This window comes from Macaca thibetana, chromosome 1 (assembly GCF_024542745.1).
Source record: "Macaca thibetana thibetana isolate TM-01 chromosome 1, ASM2454274v1, whole genome shotgun sequence".
NCBI lineage: Eukaryota > Metazoa > Chordata > Mammalia > Primates > Cercopithecidae > Macaca > Macaca thibetana.
In genome coordinates this window covers 178,037,191-178,058,711 of record NC_065578.1, presented here as the reverse complement: position 1 = coordinate 178,058,711, position 21,521 = coordinate 178,037,191, and the positions used below count along the sequence as shown (strand labels likewise).

At 37.7% G+C, this 21,521-nt stretch overlaps 1 protein-coding gene and 1 pseudogene across 14 annotated transcripts in view; one reads left to right on the top strand and one right to left on the bottom strand.

Moving 5' to 3' along the window:
- SWT1 (SWT1 RNA endoribonuclease homolog) overlaps window positions 1-21,521 on the top strand; it is a 126,687-nt gene that overhangs the window by 66,846 nt on the left and 38,320 nt on the right. For all 14 annotated transcript variants that reach the window (XR_007720470.1, XR_007720473.1, XM_050765566.1 and 11 more), the window contains one exon: window positions 5,490-5,621. Coding sequence is in view for 12 of the 14 variants with exons in the window: in XM_050765566.1 (XP_050621523.1) it covers window positions 5,490-5,621 (132 nt within the window). In the remaining 2 variants the exon portion in view is untranslated. The remainder of the gene's footprint in view (window positions 1-5,489; window positions 5,622-21,521) is intronic.
- On the bottom strand, window positions 50-1,611 carry LOC126939929 (60S ribosomal protein L5-like; annotated as a pseudogene).

Sequence of the window (21,521 nt, the reverse complement as noted above, 5' to 3'; positions counted from 1 at the left end):
ATAAGTGTGTTTTCTTTATCTCCAAAATCCTTGTAGAAAATTGTTTGGTTTAGCTCTCAGCAGGCTGCTCCTGAGCTCTGAGGAAGCTTGCCTTCTTTTGAGCTATCTGATCTTTCTTCTGAGCAATGGACATTTTGGAAAAATTTCACCTCTTTTTTTTTTTTTTTTAAATTTAAGTTCTAGGGTACATATGCACAACGTGCAGGCTTGTTACATATGTATACTTGTGCCATGTTGGTGTGCTGCACCCATTAACTCCTCATTTACATTAGGTATATCTCCTAATGCTATCCCTCCCCCCTCCCCCTACCCCATGACAGGCCCGGGTGTGTGATGTTCCCCTTCCTGTGTCCAAGTGATCTCATTGTTCAATTCCCACCTATGAGTGAGAGCATGCGGTGTTTGGTTTTCCGTTCTTGTGATAGTTTCCTGAGAATGATGGTTTCCAGCTGCATCCATGTCCCTACAAAGGACACGAACTCATCCTTTTTTATGGCTGCATAGTATTCCATGGTGTATATGTGCTACATTTTCTTAATCCAGTCTATCATTGATGGACATTTGGATTGGTTCCAAGTCTTTGCTATTGTGAATAGTGCCACAATAAACATATGTGTGCATGTGTCTTTATAGCAAAATGATTTATAATCCTTTGGGTATGTACCCAGTAATGGGATGGCTGGGTCAAATGGTATTTCTAGTTCTAGATCCTTGAGGAATCGCCACACTGTCTTCCACAATGGTTGAACTAGTTTATAGTCCCACCAACAGTGTAAAAATGTTCCTATTTCTCCACGTCCTCTCCAGCACCTGTTTTTAACTTCTTTCTTGGGCGTCTTTTCATACACTGGATTCTCTTGTATGGCAGCATGAGCTTTCTTATACATCTCCTCCATCATGTCTGGAGTTACATTGTTCTTTATGTATTGAGAGAACTGTTTCTTGTAAGCATCTTTATCTTCTTCCATTAAGTAGCGCATGTAATCTGCAACATTCTGGCCCATGATGTGCTTCCAGTGTACTTCTGCGTTAAATTCCTTGCTTTCTGAATCATAACCAGAGAATCATTTGGTACTATGAAGGATAGACAAGCCTCCATCCACAGCTCCCTTCAAGGTGCCAAAAACTTTATTGCCAGCGGAAGTTCTGGCAAGACCTGTGTCCAAATAGCAGTTAAAGGCACCTGGCTGACCATCAATGCTTTCCACATTGTATTCATCGCCAGTCTCCTCCACTTGGCCTTCATAGATCTTGTCCATGCCAAACCTATTGAGAAGCCTGCAGGCCAGCAGCAGGCCAGTACAATATGCTGCAGCATAATTTTTCAGGCCAACCTCCCCGTTATTTTGGCAGTTCGTTTGCATACGCTGTACAGATTATCATATCCCCCTCTATACGAGCAAAAGCAATCTGACGAATGATATCTCTGTTTGTTACATGAACTATCATCCTGTATTTGGGTGTGTGGTATTTATTTTTATCCTATATCCCCAAGCATTTCCAAATATAGTCATCATTTTTACCCTCTCGTCATCTTCTACATTTCACTTGGTATATCTTAAAGTAGGCCTTATTCTTTACAATTTTAACAAACCCCATCCTGCAGAACAGAGACCTGCAGGACCAGCAGCACTAGCGGGGAGAAAAGGCGAGACATTTTAAAAAATGTGTATCCTGAGGCCAGGCATGATGGCTCATGCCTATAATCCCAGCACTTTGAGAGGCAGAGGTAGGAGGATCGCTTGAGCTGAGGAGTTTAAGACCAGCCTGGGCAACATGGTGAGATTTTCTCTCTACAAAAAAATTTTAAAATTAGCTGGCCACAGTGGCATGCATCTGCGGTCCCAGCTACTCAGGAGGCTGAAGTGGGACCATCACTTGAGTCCGGGAGGTAGAAGCTGCAGTGCGCTGTAATCATGCCATTGCACTGCAGCCTGGATGACAGAGTGAGACCCTGTCTCAAAAAGGATATCAAAAAAGTTTGGGAACCTGTGGTAAACATCTTTAAGCAGTATGTCACATTAAAATATATATCCACGCACTCAGTATGTTTTTCTTCAACCTTAAGATACATTTTCTACCAGATGCAGTGGTTCACACCCATAATCCCAGCACTTTGGGAGGCTGAGGCAAGAGGATCGTCTGAGCTCAGGAGTTTGAGACCAGCCTGGGCAACATAGCGAGACCTCATCTTTACTAGAAATCAAAAAAGTTGGCCTTGTGTGGTAGCCATCGCCTGTAGTGCCAGCTACTAGGGAGGCTAAGGTGAGAGAATTGCTTGAGCTCAGGAGATCAAGGCTGCAGTGAGCTGTGATCGCACCACCATACTCCAGTCTGGGCAATTGAGCATGACCCTGTCTCAAAAAAAGGATACATTTTCAAGTGAAGGACCTCTACATTTTAGCCATGGATCCAATAGTTAATACATTGCACAGTGTCTATAAAAGTCTAGAATCAAGGGAAAATGGTGTATTTATTGTATTTTTTTCATACTTTCAGGTACTTGGTAGTAGGTCATTTGATCATGATGCCTTAAGAGGAAAGAAGAAAGGGAGGAATAGTAACATGGATTTAGGGAGGAGTGGTAGTTACAGTGTTAGAGAGTGTTCAAGAAAACCTTCATTTAAAAAATGACATTTGTACTGTCTTGAAGGAGGTGGGGATGGGAGCGTATAGTTATTTACAGGAAAAGCGTTTCAGATAGAAGAACAGAAATTACAAAGAGCTGGAAAGAACATATCTAATATGTTGGGTGAACTGAAAGGCCAGTGTGGCTGGAGCAAGGGGGCAGAGCAGGAGGAGATGAAGTGGGGAGGGACAGTGTGCTGATTGTGTGGGGCTAGTAAGCCATTGTAAGAATTTAGGGCTTTTACTCTTAGCAAAAGCTACAGCACAATTTTAAGCAAAGAAATGACAAGATCAGGCCTGTGTTTTAAAAAAGATTGCTCTGCCTTCTTGCGAGCAGGCTGTGAAGTGATGAGGGTGAGGCAGGAAGAGGGCGAGATACCAGTTAGGTGTCTACTGTGATAATCCAGGTGGAAAATGTTGATGATTTGGGTCAGGGCAGTTGTGGGAGAGATGTTAAGAATTGGTCAAATGCTGGATATATTTTAAAGGTAAAAACAAGATTTGCCGATACATCTCAAGAGACAGGAGCAAAAATAGTAGTACCCACAGCAAAAGATGATTGTACCTGCCAATCCTATGACTGGTATGGTTATTTTCATCCTCATCTCATGCTCATTTCTCCCACATTTTGTCATTTAGGATAAACCCTGGAGGAAGGGCTTTTAGTGCCCTCATCCTTTTACCTAAATTGTATAAATCTATATAAAAATTATAATGGAAGTTTTTGGAATGATGGTATCTAGTATATAGTATTTTGATTTACTGATGGCTTTCCTGGTAGATGTTGTTTCCTGTTTTCTCTCTCAGTCTCCTCCTGCCTCCCCAACCACTCCCTCACAACCACACCTCCACACACACAATTTGCTTGTATATCCAGAAAAAGATGAAGAAAGAACCATGTATGTTAGTAATGCTTATCTCTGGTTGGTAGACTGTGGGTATTACATATTCTCTTTTTACATTCTTTTGGCTTTAAATGTAGAAAAAAATTTTAATTGTAAATATTTTAAAATAAAATAAATTTGGTTTTATCTAAAAAATAACAAATGCACCACACAAATACCCGGAATAGGTAAATCCATGGAGACAGAAAGCAGAGTGGTGGTTGCTGGGTTTGGCGGAGCAAGAGGAGAATCCTGGGGAGTAACCACCCGGATTCAGTTTCCTTTTCAGGTAACGAAATGTTCTGTAACTAGATAGTGGTGATGGTTACACAGCATTGTGAGTGTACTAAATGCCACTGAATTATACGCTTCAGAATGTTCAAAGTGGTGAATTTTATGTTAAGTGTGTTTTACAACAGTTATAAAAGGAATACTTTGGAAAGTATAAAGTAGGGAAGGAAATTCCTTTGAGTGCTGCTGCCTAAAGTCTACTGTAGTCAACATTGTGAATTTATTAAGCACACTCAGCCATGTTTTTTAGGAATATTATTAGTTTCCTACAGCTGCTCTAGCAAAGTATCACAAACTGGCTGGCCCAAAACAGCAGAAATATTTTCGCTCACAGACCTGGAGGCCAAACATTTGAAATCCAAGTGTCTGCAGGCTTGGTTCTTCTGGAGTTTCTGAGGGAGGATCTGTTTCATGTCTTTCTCTTTTCTTCTGGTAGTTGCGGGAAGTCCTTGCCTTGCAGCTGTATCACTCCCATCTCTGCCTTTTTCTTCACATAGAGTAGGGCCCGTTCTAATCCAGCATGAACTCATTTTAACTTAACTAGTTACATCTCAAAGATCCTGTTTCAAACAAGGTAACATTCTGAGGTTCTGGGTGAATGTAGGAGTTATGGGGGGACACTATTCAAACCAAGCATAATGTGTTTTGGATTTTTACATTGTTGTCCTTATGTTATAAAGTAAATTTTCTCTACTTTTATTTTTCTGTTTCATAGGTGGCATAAGCATCATTTTAGTAGTTTGGTGTTTTGTGTGTGTGTGTGTGTGTTTGTTTTGTTTTGAGACAGGGTCTCACTTTGTTGCCCAGGCTGGAATGCAGTGGCACGATGACAGCTCTCTGAAGCCTCGAACTCCTGGGTTCAAGTGATCCTCCCACCTTAGCCTCCCAAGTAGCAGGGACTACAGGCAGTGCCACCACGCCTGGCTACTTTTTAAATTTTTTTCTAGAGACAAGGTCTAACGATGTTGCCCAGGCAGGTCTCAAACTTCTGGCCTCAAGTGATCCTCCCTTCTCGGCCTTTCAAAGTGTTGAGATTACATGGGTGAGCCATCATGCCCAGCCTAGTTTGGTATTTTATCAAGTGGCCAACTTACTGATTATTTAACACTGTTTATATTGTTATACATTTAAGGTGTTACTAATTGTTGCCGATTCTGAATAACTGTTATTAATTTATGATAAATTTCTACAAGTGAAATTACTAGGAAACTTCTAGTTTCAACAGGAATAATCTGATCTCTAATTTTTTTCTTCATCCTTCTCATCCTGAGTACTGACTTGAATGCATATTGATAGCATTACTTCTCCTCTATCTCTTGTGGTCTCTTAGAATGAAACAATATCACACAACTTTCATAGTATTACTTTAGATTAGACCTGTATAGTGTCTGAACTAGATCCTTTACGTGAATATTATCCCAGACTTTCATATTTCACTATCTTTTACTTCTAATTTAAATAGATCAGCATTCTGAGAGATTAAGTGTTTGTTGTTGTTTGTTGCTGTTAATAAAAATGTTTTGTGTTTTGTTTTTGTTTTTTGTTGTGGTTTGGACTTTTGTTTTTTTTTGTGTCTTTTTTGTGGTTCCTGATAATAAATACTACTTTATACATTTGCAACAGAAATACTTGAATTACTTTAAATATGTATGTATACCTATGAGTATCTTTTTTTCTCTATTTTAGCACGAATGTGTTTCAGAGATTGGGCTCAAATTCAGCTCTGACTACATCAAATATAGCATCATTTGAAGAAGCTTTTATATATCTTCAAAAGTTAATGGCAGCTGTGAGGGATATTCTTGAAGGAATTCAAAGGTAAATACTTTATTAATTTTAAAGTGTTATTTACTTATTACTTTTCTCTTTCTCCTGGGCTTACCAACTTTTTCAGAGTTGCTAGGAGTCACCTAGCAAATTTTATAAACTAATGACTTTTAGATTCAACTGTTTCTCCTTCTTCTGCCAATAATCCCTATTTCTAGTTGAGATCACAAGAATGTTTCCACCTTTTCCCTCTCTAGAAAAAATATACCAGCTTTTTTGTAAACTTCATGAACTTTTTCATTATTGTGTAACTATAAATGGGCACTCCATAATTACTTATGGAATAAATATATGTTAAGGTAATTATCATTGCTCTTGAAAACAAATATGTTAATATTTTAATGCGATTTTTTTCTTTCAATGTAGTTTTACAGAACTACAAACTGAAATAAGTTTGAAAAGCAACATAGTTGCTGGGCGTGGTGACTCACACCTGTAATCCCACCACTTTGGGAGGCTGAGGCGGGTGGATCACTTGAGGTCAGGAGTTTGAGACCAGCCTTGCCAACATAGTGAAACCCTGGCTTTCTTAAAAATACAAAAAATTAGCCGGGCATTGTGACAAACACCTATAGTCCTAGCTACTTGGGAGGCTGAATCAGGAGAATCTCAAAAAAAAAAAAAAAAAAAAAGGCAATATAGTCTTACGATGCTTTGAAAATTTATACACATGTGATTATTTAAAATATTTGTGATGCATATGGAAAATATAGTGCCAGCAAGCTATAGAATAGACCTTGGCACTTTATAGCATGAAATATAGCTTTCTTTTGTGGCACTAAAGGAGGATACTTCTAACCTTTGCAGTTTTATTATGTACCAAGATTGTTTGACCTGAATTAGATATACAGGTTGACAACACAAAAATACTGTTCTTTATAAATTAAAACAAAAACAAAACTGAGTTGATTTTGCTATGTTCAAGTTTGAGAAACTTGAATTTTCAGAAGTTTTTTTTTTTTTCATTTCTCTTTAATGGTTTTTGGAAACTATTGTTAATATACAAGGCATTTTTGTCTTGTTAATCTAGAAGGCATTTTTGCCTCTTTTTGGATCAGAGTTGGCCTAAATAATTCTTTTTTTTTTTTGAGACAGAGTCTCGCTCTGTTGCGCAGGCTGGAGTTCGGTGGCACGATCTCGGCTCACTGCAAGCTCCGCCTCCCAGGTTCACGCCATTCTCCTGCCTCAGCCTCCCGAGTAGCTGGGACTATAGGCGCCGCCACCACGCCCGGCTAATTTTTTGTATTTTTAGTAGAGATGGGGTTTCACTGCGTTAGCCAGGATGGTCTCGATCTCCTGACCTCGTGATCCGCCCACCTCGGCCTCCCAAAGTGCTGGGATTACAGGCGTGAGCCACCGCGCCCGGCCGGCCTAAATAATTCTTAAAATAAAAAGTTATCTAAACCTTCTGCCACCCTTAAGTTATTAATGAATTTAAAGTATGGCAGATCCTAGTACAAGTTAAATGTTACCTCTGAATGCAACTAGTCCCTTTATAATTTAAAGCCTTGTTAAAATAAGAGTGGCTCTATAAGGGTGAACTATTCAGTTCTGATTTTAGCTATGTAAAAACTTTTGTCCACTCTAGATTGCATAAAAGCCATCTTTGACAGTGTATTTTCTACAGAAAGTAAGGCTATAAATCTGTATTTAATAAATCAGCAGATGTTCCTTGAGCACCTGCTATACTTGGTGTCATACTAGGCACTGGGGACCAAAGAGAAATAAGATGTGACCTCTGACTCCAAACAGCTGTAGAAATAATTCAATCATATTAAAACAGATCTTGCAATCAAAAGATATTAGTATTTTAATAGGGATATATATATATATATGCAGTGGCGGGAGGAAGCGTTGGCAAAAGATGAGGCTGGATTGAGGTTGGAGGATCGTGTCTCAAGCCATGCAAAGCAGTTTCCATTTTATCTGATAGGCCAGTATTTCGGACATTCAGAGCTGTTAATTATGTGCCAGAAGTGTTTCTGGTTCAAAAAACTTTGGAAATAGTGTGTACTATACCACCTTCTGGGGAAATCACTTGTATTATTAGCATATTAATGGCTTTGTAAACCTCTGCTGTAAGGAAATATTTTTAATTTTAGGAACTTTAAAACATATTGACGCCTGGATCCTCCACCCCAGAGATTCATATGTAATTAGTCTGGGGTGTGCCTGGCAATCAAGATTTAAAAAATTTCCCCAGGTAATTCATATGTGTCAGTAAGGTTGAGAACCTCTAGCCAATATGCTTATTTAGTGGTTCTCAAAGTGTAATCACAAGACCAGCATCGTCACCACATCTAACTTGTCAAAAGTGCAGATTTTCAGGCCCTCTCAGATTTATTCAGTCAGAAACTCTGGGCATGAGGCCTATAGGTCTGTATCCTCTAGGTAATTCTATTCAAGCTGAAGGCTGAGCATCACTGGCCCAAGTGATTCTCAGCCCTAGTGGCAGACTATAATCACCTGGGAGTTTAAAAAAATAACAGTGATCTTTTCAAAAAACCCAACTCCTGGATTCATTGAGTTTTTGAAGGGGTTCTCGTGTCTCTGTCTCCTTCAGTTCTGCTCTGATCTTAGGTATTTCTTGTCTTCTGCTAGCTGTTGAATTTGTTTGCTCTTGCATCTCTACTTCTTTTAATTGTAATGTTAGGGTGTCAATTTTAGATCTTTCCTGCTTTCTCTTGTGGGCATTTAGTGCTATCAATTTCCCTCTCCACACTGCTTTAAATGTGTCTCAGAGATTCTGGTATGTTGTGTCTTTGTTCTCATTGGTTTCAAAGAACATCTTTTTCTGCCTTCATTTCATTATTTACCCAGTAGTCATTCAGGAGCAAGTTGTTCAGTTTCCGTGTAGTTGTGCAGTTTTGAGTGAGTTTCTTAATCCTGAATTCTAATTTGATTGCACTGTGGTCTGAGAGACAGTTTGTTATGATTTCCATTCTTTTGCATTTGCTGAGGAGTGTTTTACTTTGAATTATGTGGTCAATTTTAAAATAAGTGCAGTGTGGTGCTGAGAAGAATGTATATTCTGTTGATTTGGGGTGGAGAGTTCTGTAGATGTCTATTAGGTCTGCTTGGTCCAGAGCTGAGTTCAGGTCCTGGATGTCCTTGTTAGTTTTCTGTCTCATTGATCTGTCTAATATTGACAGTGGGGTAGTAAAGTTTCCCACTATTATTGTGTTGGAGTCTAAGTCTCTTTGTAGGTCTCTAAGAACTTGCTTTATGAATCTGGGTACTCCTGTACTGGATGCATGTGTATTTAGGATAGTTAGCTCTTCTTATTGCATTGATTCCTTTAGCATTATGTAATGCCTTTCTTTGTCTTTTTTGATCTTTGTTTGTTTAAAGTCTGTTTTATCAGAGACTAGGATTCCAACCCCTGCTTTTTTTTTTTTTTTTTTTTTTTTTGCTTTCTATTTGCTTCACAATATTCCTCCATCCCTTTATTTTGAGCCTATGTGTGTCTCTGCAAATGAGATGAGTCTCCTGAATACAGCACACCAATGGGTCTTGATTCTTTATTCTGTTAGCCAGTCTGTGTCTTTTAATTGGGGAATTTAGACCATTTACATTTAAGGTTAATATCGTTATGTGTGAATTTGATCCTGGCAGTATGATGCTAGCTGGTTTTCTTTGCCTGTTAGTTGACACAGTTTCTTCATAGCATCGATGGTCTTTACATACAATTTGTATGTTTTTGCAGTGGCTGGTACCAGTTGTTCCTTTCCATGTTTAGTGCTTCCTTCAGGAGCTCTTGTATGGCAGGCAGCTAGCTAGACTAATAAGAAAAGAGAGAAGCATCAAAAAATGCAATAAAAAATGATAAAGGACATATCACCACCCATCCCACAGAAATACAAACTACCATCAGAGACTACTTGTAAACACCTTTATGCAAATAAACTAGAAAATCTAGAAGAATTGGATAACTTTCTGGACACATATACCCTCCTAAGACTAAACCAGGAAGAGGTTGAATCCCTGAATAGACAAGTTCTGAAATTGAGGCAGCAATTAATAGCCTACCAACCAAAAAAAGTCCAGGGCCAGATGGATTCACAGCCGAATTCTACCAGAGGTACAAAGAGGAGCTGGTACCATTCCTTCTGAAACTATTCTAAACAATAGAAAAAGAGGGAGTCCTCCCTAACACATTTTATGAGGCCAGCATCATCCTGATACCAAAACCTGGCAGAGACACAACAAAAAAGAAAATTTCAGGCCAATATCCCTGATGAATATCAATGCAAAAATCCTAATAAAACAGTGGCACACCAAATCCAGCAGCACATCAAAAAGCTTATTCACCATGATCAAGCCGGCTTCATCCCTGAGATGCAAGGCTGGTTCAACATATGCAAATCAATCAATATAATCCATCACATAAATAGAACCAATGATTAAAATCACATGATTATCTCAATAGATGCAGAAAAGGCCTTCGACAACATTCAATAGCCCTTCTTGCTAAAAACTCTCAATGTAACTCAGTATTGATATAACGTATCTCAAAATAACAAGAGCTATTTATGACAAACCCACAGCCAGTATCATACTGAATGGGCAAAAACTGGAAGCATTCCCGGCACAAGACAAGGATGCCCTCTCTTACCACTCCTATTCAACATAGTATTGGAAGTTCTGGCCAGGGCAATCAGGCAAGAAAAAGAAATAAAGGGTATTCAAATAGGAAGAGAAGAGGTCAAATTGTCTCTGTTTACAGACGATGTGATTGTATATTTAGAAAACCCCATTGTCGCCGGGCGCGGTGGCTCAAGTCTGTAATCCCAGCACTTTGGGAGGCTGAGACAGGTGGATCACGAGGTCAGGAGATCGAGACCATCCTGGCTAACATGGTGAAACCCCGTCTCTACTAAAAAATACAAAAAAAATAGCTGGGCGAGGTGGCGGGCGCCTGTAGTCACAGCTACTCGGGAGGCTGAGGCAGGAGAATAGCGTAAACCCGGGAGGCGGAGCTTGCAGTGAGCAGAGATCCGGCCACTGCACTCCAGCCTGGGTGACAGAGCGAGACTCCGTCTCAAAAAAAAAAAAAAAAAAAAAAAAACCCCATCATCTCAGCCTCAAATCTCCTTAAGCTGATAAGCAACTTCAGCAAAGTCTCAGTATACAAAATCAATGTGCAAAAATCACAAGCATTCCTTTACAACAATAACAGAGAGCTAAATCAAGAGTGAACTCCCATTCACAGTTGCTACAAAGACAATAAAATACCTAGGAATCCAACTTACAAGGGATGTGAAGGACCTCTTCAAGGAGAACTACAAACCACTGCTCAAAGAAGTAAGAGAGGACACAAACAAATGGAAAAACATTCCATGCTCATGGATGGGAAGAATCAATATCATCAAAATGGCCATACTCCCCAAAGTAATTTATAGATTCAGTGCTATCCCGATCAAGCTACCATTGACTTTCTTCACAGAATTGGAAAAAACGACTTTAAATTTCATATGGAACCAGAAAAGAGCCTGCATAGCCAAGACAATCCTAAGCAAAAAACAAAACAAAACAAAAACCTAAACAATCCTAACAAAGCTGGAGGCATCACGCTACCTGACTTCAAACCATACTAGAAGGCTACAGTAACAAAAACAGCATGGTACTGGTACCAAAACAGAGATATAGACCAATGAAACAGAACAGAGGCCTCAGAAATAACACCACACATCTACAACCATTTGATCTTTGACAAACCTGACAAAAACAAGCAATGGGGAAAGGATTCTCTATTTAATAAATTGTGTTGGGAAAACTGGCTAGCCATATGCAGAAAGCTGAAACTAGATTCCTTCCTTACACCTTACACAAAAATTAACTCAAGATGGATTTAAGACTTGAACATAAGACCTAAAACGATAAAAACTTTAGAAGAAAACCTAGGCAGTACCATTCAGGACATAGGCATGGGCAAAGACTTCATAATTAAAACACCAAAAAACAATGGCAACAAAAGCCAGAATAGACAAATGGGATCTGATTAAAGAGCTTCTGCACAGCAAAAGAAACTATGGTCAGAGAGAACAGGCAACCTACAGAATGGGAGAAAATTTTTGCAACCTACTCATCTGACAAAGGGCTAATATCCAGAATATACAAATAACTTAAACAGATTTACAAGAATAAAATAACCCCATCAAAAGGTGGGTGAAGGATATGAACAGACACTTCTCAAAAGAAGACATTTATGCAGCCAACAAATATGTGAAAAAAGCTAATCGTCACTGGTCATTAGAGAAATGCAAATCAAAAACACAATGAGATACCATCTCATGCCAGTTAGAATGGTGATCATTAAAAAGTCAGGAAGCAACAGATGCTGGAGAGGATGTGGAGAAATAGAATGCTTTTTCACTGTTGGTGGCAATTAGCTCAACCATTGTGGAAGACAGTGTGGCAATTCCTCAAGGGTCTACATCTAGAAATACCATTTGACCCAGCAATCCCATTCCTGGGTATATATCCAAAGGATTACAAATCATTCCACTATAAAGACACATACACACATATGTTTATTGCAGTAGTGTTCATAATAGCAAAGACTCGAAACCAACCCTAATGCCTATCAGTGGTAGACTGGATGAAGAAAATGTGGCACATATACACCATGGAATACTATGCAGCCATAAAAAAGGATGAGTTCATGTCCTTTGCAGGGAGATGGATGACTCTGGGAACCATCATTCTCAGCAAACTACTACAAGAACAGAAAACCAAATGCCACATGTTCTCACTCGTAAGTGGGAATTTAACAATGAGAATACATGGACACAGGGAGGGGAACATCACACAGTGGGGCCTGTTGGGGGGCGGGGTCTAGGGGAGGGATAGCATTAGGAGAAATACCTAATGTAGATGATGGGTTAATGGGTGTAGCAGACCACCATGGCACGTGTATACCTATGTAAGAAACCTGCCCGTTCTGCACATGTACCCCAGAACTTAAAGTATAATAAATAATAATATAATAATAATAACAGTATTCAGGCCCTACCTTAATCCTATTAAATCTGAAACTGAGAATGGGACATGGTCAGACATTTCTACAGACTCCCCAAGTGATGTGGGCGGGACCAGGGTTAAGAAGGTTTAGCATGTATTGCTTACATAAGCAGTATCTAAAATAAATAATTACTTGAATTTTAAGGCTAATATAATTTGTTTCTCTTTCATCTTAAGGACATCTAGCACTAGGGATAAGAAAAGATTGGTAGCTCTGCTACCTTTTAGCATGTGACCTGGGGTAATTTTTTTTTAGACAGAGTGTTACTCTGTTTCCCAGGCTGGAGTATAGTGGAGCGATCATGGCTCACTGTAACCTCAAATTCCTGAACTCAGGCAATCTAACTTAAATAAAAATATCTGTAGGTATTTGTGTAGAGCAAGGAGGTTGTATTTTTAAGCTTTCCAGGGCATTTGTGTGCAGGTGGTGAGAGATCACATTTAATAAAACTAATGCACTTTTTTGTAATGTTACATTAGAGAATGCTTTCTCTTGAGCTACCAGTAGGGGGCATTGTGAATTAACTGGTTTGCTTATCTCACCATTCACTTAATAGGAAACTACAAAATTGTGAAGTTTTTTTGTTTTTTTTTTTAAACCCTGCAGATAATAGGCATTTAAATTAAAATTTAATAAAAGGTAATAATTATTTTTTCAAGTGTGCATGTAGTGCTTAAAATCTTTCAAGAAAGAAAATCATGTTAAAAGAAGCTCAGTTTAAAAATTTATTTTTGCTAAATATTGATTTAAAATTTTGTAAACATTGAAATTGCACACAATTTATAGTGACTGAAAATTAGCATTTTTGATGCTTGCTAAAATGACCTAGTATCATTTGGTTTTGAGATATATACTCTGGGATTATATGTTAGCTCTATTCCCTTCTGTTTTAAAAATAGTAGATCATATATACTGTTACATTGGGGCTCAATAATTGACCTTTAGCTTGGCCTTTCAGTTAAAGAAGTGAATGAAAATATATTTGATAGACTAACAGCTTTGGGTTCTAGTTCTAGATTTATCCCCTTGTAGCTGACTTTGGGCATGTCATTTACCCTCTAAGTCACAGTTCCTTTCCTTGTTAAATGAGAATCCTGGTACCTTCTTTAGAAGAGTGTATGAAATGATGTATGTGAAAATACTTTCTGACTATGTTTACATGCCCTAATCTTGCTTTTTCCTTAAAGCTGATATGTTAAGTTTGAAATGTTTAAAATGTGTACTTCAGTTTTAAGAAAGCTCTAAACATGATTGTGGTTAAGATTGAAAATATTAGTGGAGCAGTTGTTGGTACAGTTATACATTTGACAGCAAAATACCTAATTTTGCAAAGTTTGAAAAAGGGTGAGGATTTTGCAAATTCCTGTATTTTCTGAACACTCTCTTTTTGGGTAGGAGAAGAACTTTAATTAGCTTATTTGCTATTCGTTTAGAAATTACTTCTCTCCTCATCTTTTCTTTTATATGTATTAATTTGAGGACTTTTGTTAATAGTTTTCTTATCTAACCACTAGATAGCCAAGGACAATGTTGATCATTTTTTTTTTTCAGATAGAAGTGTTTTAAGATTTATTTTTGGTCAGTACTACATAGTCTTAATTTATACTTTTGTAAACTTATGTCTAGATTGATCAAGTAACTCTTAAGACCACAGAAACCTTTTGCTTAGTATATAAACATGATAAAGTTTCATTTGGAGCAAAAATTAATTGGAGAGTTGTATTGCAAATTTCTAAAAATAGGGAAAGTTCTACTTTGTGTATTGATCAAAAAACATTGTCTACATATATTTTTGTTTAAACTGTCATCTTTACAGAGTTAACTAAACAGGTCATGTAATCCAACTCTGAGGCGCACTGTAAATGCGTGCAGCTTCAACTTGAAAGCTAACATTCAAAGCAACAGTACAAGTGTTTTAGATATGTTTCTGTGTCTGTGAAATAGATAATGAGCTACCTGATTTAGAAGCTGAGAAGAAGGAGGGTGAAGGTGAGAAACTTTAACTTGCTTAGGTTTTATGTTTGTATTTCATCTTTATAAAATAAGGTTGAAATTATTTTTAAAAAACAAAAGGTAGTATTTTAAATCCAAAAATATACTAGTTTATGCCCAAATATGTTTGGTTTAACATGTAAAACTTTGCATATGTGAGTTTCATGAACTCAAGTAGCTTTATTTGAAATGTTTGAGATAATGAGTGGTTTCTTGGTTTATTATTTTGAATCATATATGGGGTGGGAAAGAGGCAGAGGGAATTTCTATTCCTTTAAAATAGGCACATTTTGAGGACATGCTTTTATATTAAAAGCTATCTCAAGTGTATATAGCTTAGTTTTTTTCTAGCTGTCATTTTGTTTGGTCGTATTTAAATTTAGCAATAAATGACTGCTAACTGTTGTGTTTGGACATGATCATATGCTGCATGGGCATTTGTACTTCATCGTAGAACAGGATTTTGGAAAATAAAACCTCAGTTTCGATTTAGGAAAGGAAAATGATTAATTTTTATTGAGTTTCATCTTCAAAGTTTTAATAACCTCTATCGCGTTCTTGTGGCTTTAGTTTGAAATACTTTAGACAGCTGTTTTTCTAAAATAATTGCAGTCATGAAGTTGGGGGTTTTTTGGTGTGATTTACATATATTTTCTGTTTTATTATTAAACCTATAAAAATTAATTTTCCTATCCCCTACCCCATTTTAACATAAGAACAGACCATATATGGTATATTTATGGATTATTTCTGGGAAAAGAAACCTTAAAATCACAGTAGCTTTTCAGATCCACTAATATGCTTCAAAGGTACTAATTTTTGCTTTTGAGATAAAATGTTATTAACTTAGCCTCTTTAACTTACTGTAAATGTTGATAGTTGACCTCTTAAGATTTTAGAAAAGGTTATTTAGAATTGGTCATCCTTTAGTTTACACAAAGGTAACACACTTTAGGCTACTTCTTTAAACTAGTTGTTGAAACTAAAGGTTCTGTCAGAGGCATGCTAATGTGTAGAAAATAAAGACCTTAAAAACTTCATCCTTTGAAGTTTAGAAGTGATTTTTTTAAACTCTGAACTCATTGCAGTGTGCAAAATATTCAGCCGTCATTATCTAGAGTGGAGGGGTTTATTCATGTTTGTGTCTGACCTACTTTCTTTGAGGCTTGGCCTTTTCACCTTTAGATAATTAGGCTTCACCTCCCACCCTTCCGCTAGGGTTTCATGGCTCCTCAGATGTCACTGCGTTACCTTTTCAGACTTTCAACACACTCCTTGTCCTTTCACCACCAAGTATATCAGTTGCTTTGTAGAGTAAGAAAAAATAATACAATTTATTGTTTAAAAATGAAAATACTTTGTTGCTTCATCCTTCATGCCACCATTTTGTAAAAAATAGTTTTATTTTTTATAATTTATTTTATAATCAGCTCCCTAATACTTTGAATGACTCTAGCACAGAAACTGTCTTACTTTTCTGTATCTGGAGCCTTGTACAGGTAATGACACGAAGTAGATGGTCAGTAAGTGATTACTGAATGAGTGTTTTATAGTCTTTGTGATAGAAGGCGACTTCTTTTAAGGCTGAATGCTAATTGTACTACATTATGACATTAGATGAATAGCTAATGTAGAGGTTTTAAAAGAGGTATAGAAGAGAGATGAGCAAGCTACGAAAGGTTAAAGAATAAGAAAATCAATTAAGAGGAAGGAGAAAGACTGGGAGAGAGAGAGATTAAGAAGATTAAAAAGGCATTTATGTCTAGAGCAGATGATGAAGCCTCCAGTAATTCACCCAAATGTCTCTTCGGGTTACATTGTTATCCTTGATTACTTTATCAAAGATAGATTATTACTTATAGATTACTCTCTAGATCAACTATGTAAATTAGGGCTAGTAGAAGGAAAGATAGGATCTAGGAAGAGTTAGACTCAAGGAGTATAAGCAGACAGTTCTTTTTATAAGATATTATAGACTTATATAACATCATATATGTAAAATATAGACAGTTATCTTATTAATAGCTTTTGTGGTATAATATTGCAGTTTGACAAATGCAGTTAATGTGTATATCAAATTTTATATGTAATGTGTAACAAAATTTTTATTAAAGTAGCTGATAAAATATGTGGCATTCATGTATCAGTCGGACTGAATTTTTCAGTAACCACCTGATTTTTTTAAACCTGGGTCTGTATGTTACTGAAGATAATAGGTCACTATGACTTAATTTTTAGAATAACTGGATTTCATTTTACATATCTAAAACTCTTGTCTGTGTGTCCCAGCATTTGTCATTCAAGAATTGGAAATAAAGACCTTTTATTTACCTTAAATATCAGCGGAGAAATGTTGTAGTTATTCCCACTGCCCCTAGAGTGGACTTAGGTGTTAGTGTTCCCTTGGCCAGTATAATTCAGTTTTGGATGACAGAGTTAAATGTATCCCATCATAAATTCTCAAATCACATCCAAATTAAGCAATTGAATATAATATGAAGATTACTTCTTGAAGATAACATATTTTAACTTGTTTATGGAGTTTTTATTCATAATCTATTCTTTTATTTAAATTCTTGTTTTATACCTGACTAATCTACCTAATGACTTATTGTTCTGATATTTAATTAAAATTCCTTGCTATTAAGTCTTGTTTTAAGAAATGCTAAAACCACCAGATGGAATAAATGACCTAATAAGTCAGTGATGTTAAACACCAGTAAAAGAAATGAAATTAGGGAGAAATCAATTGAAGGTTCTGAATAAGGGCTATCATAATAATTTTAACTTAAATAACAAGTATATAGTAAGTATATGGGATAAAGCCAGATGATCAGTTCTAATTCCTTCTTACAAAGCAGTTATATAAAAGGGGTAAAGGTAGAGTTTCACTCTGATGCCCAGGCTGGAGTGCAGTGCTGTGATCTCAGTTCACTGCAGCCACCACCTCCTGGGCTCGGGTGATCCTCCCATCTCAGCCTGTGGAGTACCTGGGACTACAAGCATGTGCCAGCACACGCAGCTTATTTTTTGTACTTTTTGTGGGGACAGGGTTTCTTCATGTTGCCCAGGCTGGTCTCAATCTCCTGGACTCAAGCAATGAACCTTCCTCAGCCTCCCAAACTGCTGGGATTACAGGTGTGAGTCACCACGTCTGGCCTAGGATTAATTTTATCTATTTCGGGAAATATACACTTGTGCCTCTAAAGAACTTTTAGCACCACAATAGGCCAACCAGCTGCCAGTAGTGAGAGGTGATACAATATCCTCAAGGGTGTTTTCCAATAATATGAAAAGGTTGATTCTAACTCAGGACAGTGTTTTCCACATAGATGGTACTCAGTAAATACTTAACTGTATATCAGAAACCTCTGGAATTACTAAACATTTTGATGCACTAATCCCTGTTAAAAAGGCATATTAAACCTTTTTAGAATCAACAGGTACGCTTACTCTTAACAATAAGGTAACTGGAGCTATAAGTTTAAATTGTCACTTTTTTTTTTGCTAACATTAAGCTAGTTTATTACTGTTTAAATATGTAATTAATGTATTATTTTTGACAGCATGTAGCTATATATTTTCCCCAGCCAAATTGTTGAACTAAGACAAATAAGTAAAATAATCAAAATTATGTTTATTATTAAAGATAGTGACTTACACAGATTTTATATAAACCTTATTGATAATATTGATTGAAAATGTCGGCAGTTTTGTATACTATTGGGGTGTAAAATAGTATAGAGTGTATTGATCAGCCTTCTTTAATGGACTTTCATCAATTTACCATGCTGCCTATATTCTAGAGAAAGGGAAATACACTCATACATCGCTCTCTCTCTTTTTTAATATATATAATTTTTTTTCTTTTAAAAAAATAGAGATGGGGTCTCACTGTGTTGGCCAGACTGGTCTTGAACTCCTATCTTTAAGCAGTCCTCCCACCTCAGCCTCCTAAAGTGCTGGGATAACAGACATGAGCCACTGCCCCCAGCTAGTCATACATCTCTTAATGATGGGGATACATGTTCTTGTGTGAACTTCATACAGTGTACTTATACAAATCTAGATGGAATAGCCCACTACACACTTAGGGTGTATGGTAAATGACCTGTTGCTCCTGGATTGCAAACCTGTATGGCATGCTACTGTGCATACTACAGGCAATTGTAACACAATGGTATTTGTGTACCTGAACATATATAAACATAGAAAAGGTATGGTTAAAAATACGGTATAAAAGATAAAAAATGGTATACCTGTATAGGACACTTACCACGGTGGAGCTTGCAGGAGTGGAAGTGCTCTGGGTGAGTCAGTGGGTGAGTGAATGTGAAGGCCTTGGATATTACACTACTATAGACTATAAGCACTGTACACTTAGGCTCCACTCAATTAAAAAATGTTTTGTTTCTTCAGTAATAAACCTTAGGTTATTATAACTTTTTAGTTTTATAAACTTTTGGTTTTTTTTACTTTTTGACTCTTTTCCAATAACACTTAACTTAGAACACAAACAATGGCCAGGCATGGTGGCCGACACCTGTAATCCCAGCACTTTGGGAGGCCAAGGCAGGAGCATTGCTTGAAGCCAGGAGTTCGAGACTAGTCTAGGTAACATAGTTGAGACGCTGTCTCTGCAAAAAAATAAAATTAGCTGGGCATGGTGGTGTGTGCCTGTAGTCTCAGCTACTTGGGTGGCTGAGACAGGAGGATTGCTTGAGCCCCCCCAAGAGTTCAAGGTTACAGTGAGCTATGATTGCATAACTGCATTCCAGCTTGGGCAACAGAGTGAGACCCTGTCTCTAAAAACAATTTTTCTTAATTTAAAAATACGATTACAAAAGGACCGCCCCTTTCAAATTTATGCTTCCTGGAAAACAAACAAACACACACATTGTACAGCTGTATAGAATATTTTCTTTCTTGATATCCTTTCTCTGTAGCTTTTCTTTTTATAAAAATTTTTATGTACTTTTTACTTTTTAAGCTTTTTTGTTAAAAACTAATACACAAAACATACACATTACCCTAGGCCTACACAGGGTCAGGATCATCAGTGTCACTGTCTTCCACCGCCATGTTTTGTCCCACTGGAAGGTCTTCAGAGACAGTAACACACATGGAGCTGTCTCCTATGATAACAATGCCTTCTTCTGGAATACCTCTCGAAGAACCTACCTGAGTCTCTTTTTAGTTAGCTTTTTTAATAAGTAGAAGAAGTATACCCTAAAATAATGATAAAAAGTATGGTATAGTAAATACGGTAAATACAGAAAAAACCAGTCACGTAGTTATTTATTATTATTAAGTATGATGTGCTGTACTTAATTGTATGTGCTATACTTTTAGAGAACTGGCACTGTGGTAGGTTTATTCATACCAGCATCACCACAACCACATGAGTAATGAGTTGTGCTAGTAGGAAGTTACTAAGTGATAGGAATTTTTCGGTTCCAGTATAATTTTTTTTCTACTCTTGCTGATAATCTTACATTATAATCTTTTTTTTTTTTGAGACAGAGTCTCACTCTGTTGTCCAGGCTGGAGCACAGTGGCGGGATCTCGGCTCACTGCAACCTCTGCCTCCCAGGTTCAAGTGATTCTCCCACCTCAGCCTCCCTAGTAGCTGGGATTACAGGCACCCACCAGCATGCCCGGCTAATTTTTGTATTTTTGTAGAGACAGGGTTTCACCATGTTAGCCAGACTGGTCTTGAATTCCTGACCTCAGGTGATCTGCCCACCTTGGCCTCTCAAAGTGCTGGGATTACAGGTGTGAGCCACTATGCCCAGTCTTACATTATAATCTATGGGACCACTGTCATATATGTGGTCCGTTGTTGACCAAAATGTCATTGTGTAGTGCATAACTGTACTTAGACCTTTTAGGGGATTACTACATACTGACTCTGAGTTAATGCTAATCTCTACAGGCCTAAAATGCCAGTGTAGTTGGAGAAATGCCAGAGGGACAGATCTATCCTGATTAGTATCACATCCTTTAAATTTTTATTTTTTCTTTTCTTAGAGTCTTACTCTGTTCCTCAGGCTGCAGTCCGGTGGCATCATCACGGCTCACTGTGACCTCCACTTCATGGCTCACGTGATTCTCCCACCTCAGCCTCCCAAGTAGCTGGGACTACAGGCCTACCATACCACGCCCAGCTAACTTTTGTATTTTTTGTAGAGACCAGGTCTTGCCGTGTTGCCCAGGCTGGTCTCCAACTCCTGGGCTCAAGCTATCCACCCTCCTCAGTCTTTCAAAGTGTTAGGATTAGAGGCATGAGCCACTGCACCTGGCCATATCCTTTAACTTGTATATCTTATGTTCATATTTTGGAGAGCTTTTTTTTTTTTTTAAATAGATGGGGTCTCACTTTGTCATCCCGGCTCTGGTGCAGTTGTGTGATCATAGCTCACTGCAGCCTGAAACTCATGGGTTCAGGTGAGTCTCCTGCCTCAGCCTCCTGAGTAAGAAGGCCACAGACGCGCTCCACCATGCCTGGCTAATATTTTAAATTTTTGGTAGATGGGATCTCACTATGTCCTCCAGGCTGGTCTTGAATTCCTGGCCTCAAGTGATCTTCTACCTCAGCTTCTTCAAGTGTTAGCATTACAGGTGTGAGCCACCATGCCTGACCAGGGGCTAATTTTTAAAAGATCTTCTAAGATCATTTTTCTTTACATTCTGTTGTGACTGGTAAACGCTCAAACTAGAAATAGTGGCATCAGCTCTTGTTGATTCCGTGTGATTGCCTTATCATTATTACCTTCAGTCGTTAGGTTTCTTGTTGGAATCCTTGAAACTGTTACCCATTTGATGAAGGTTAATTGGATAAGTAATATAATCTGTAAATCATCTAACCAGACATA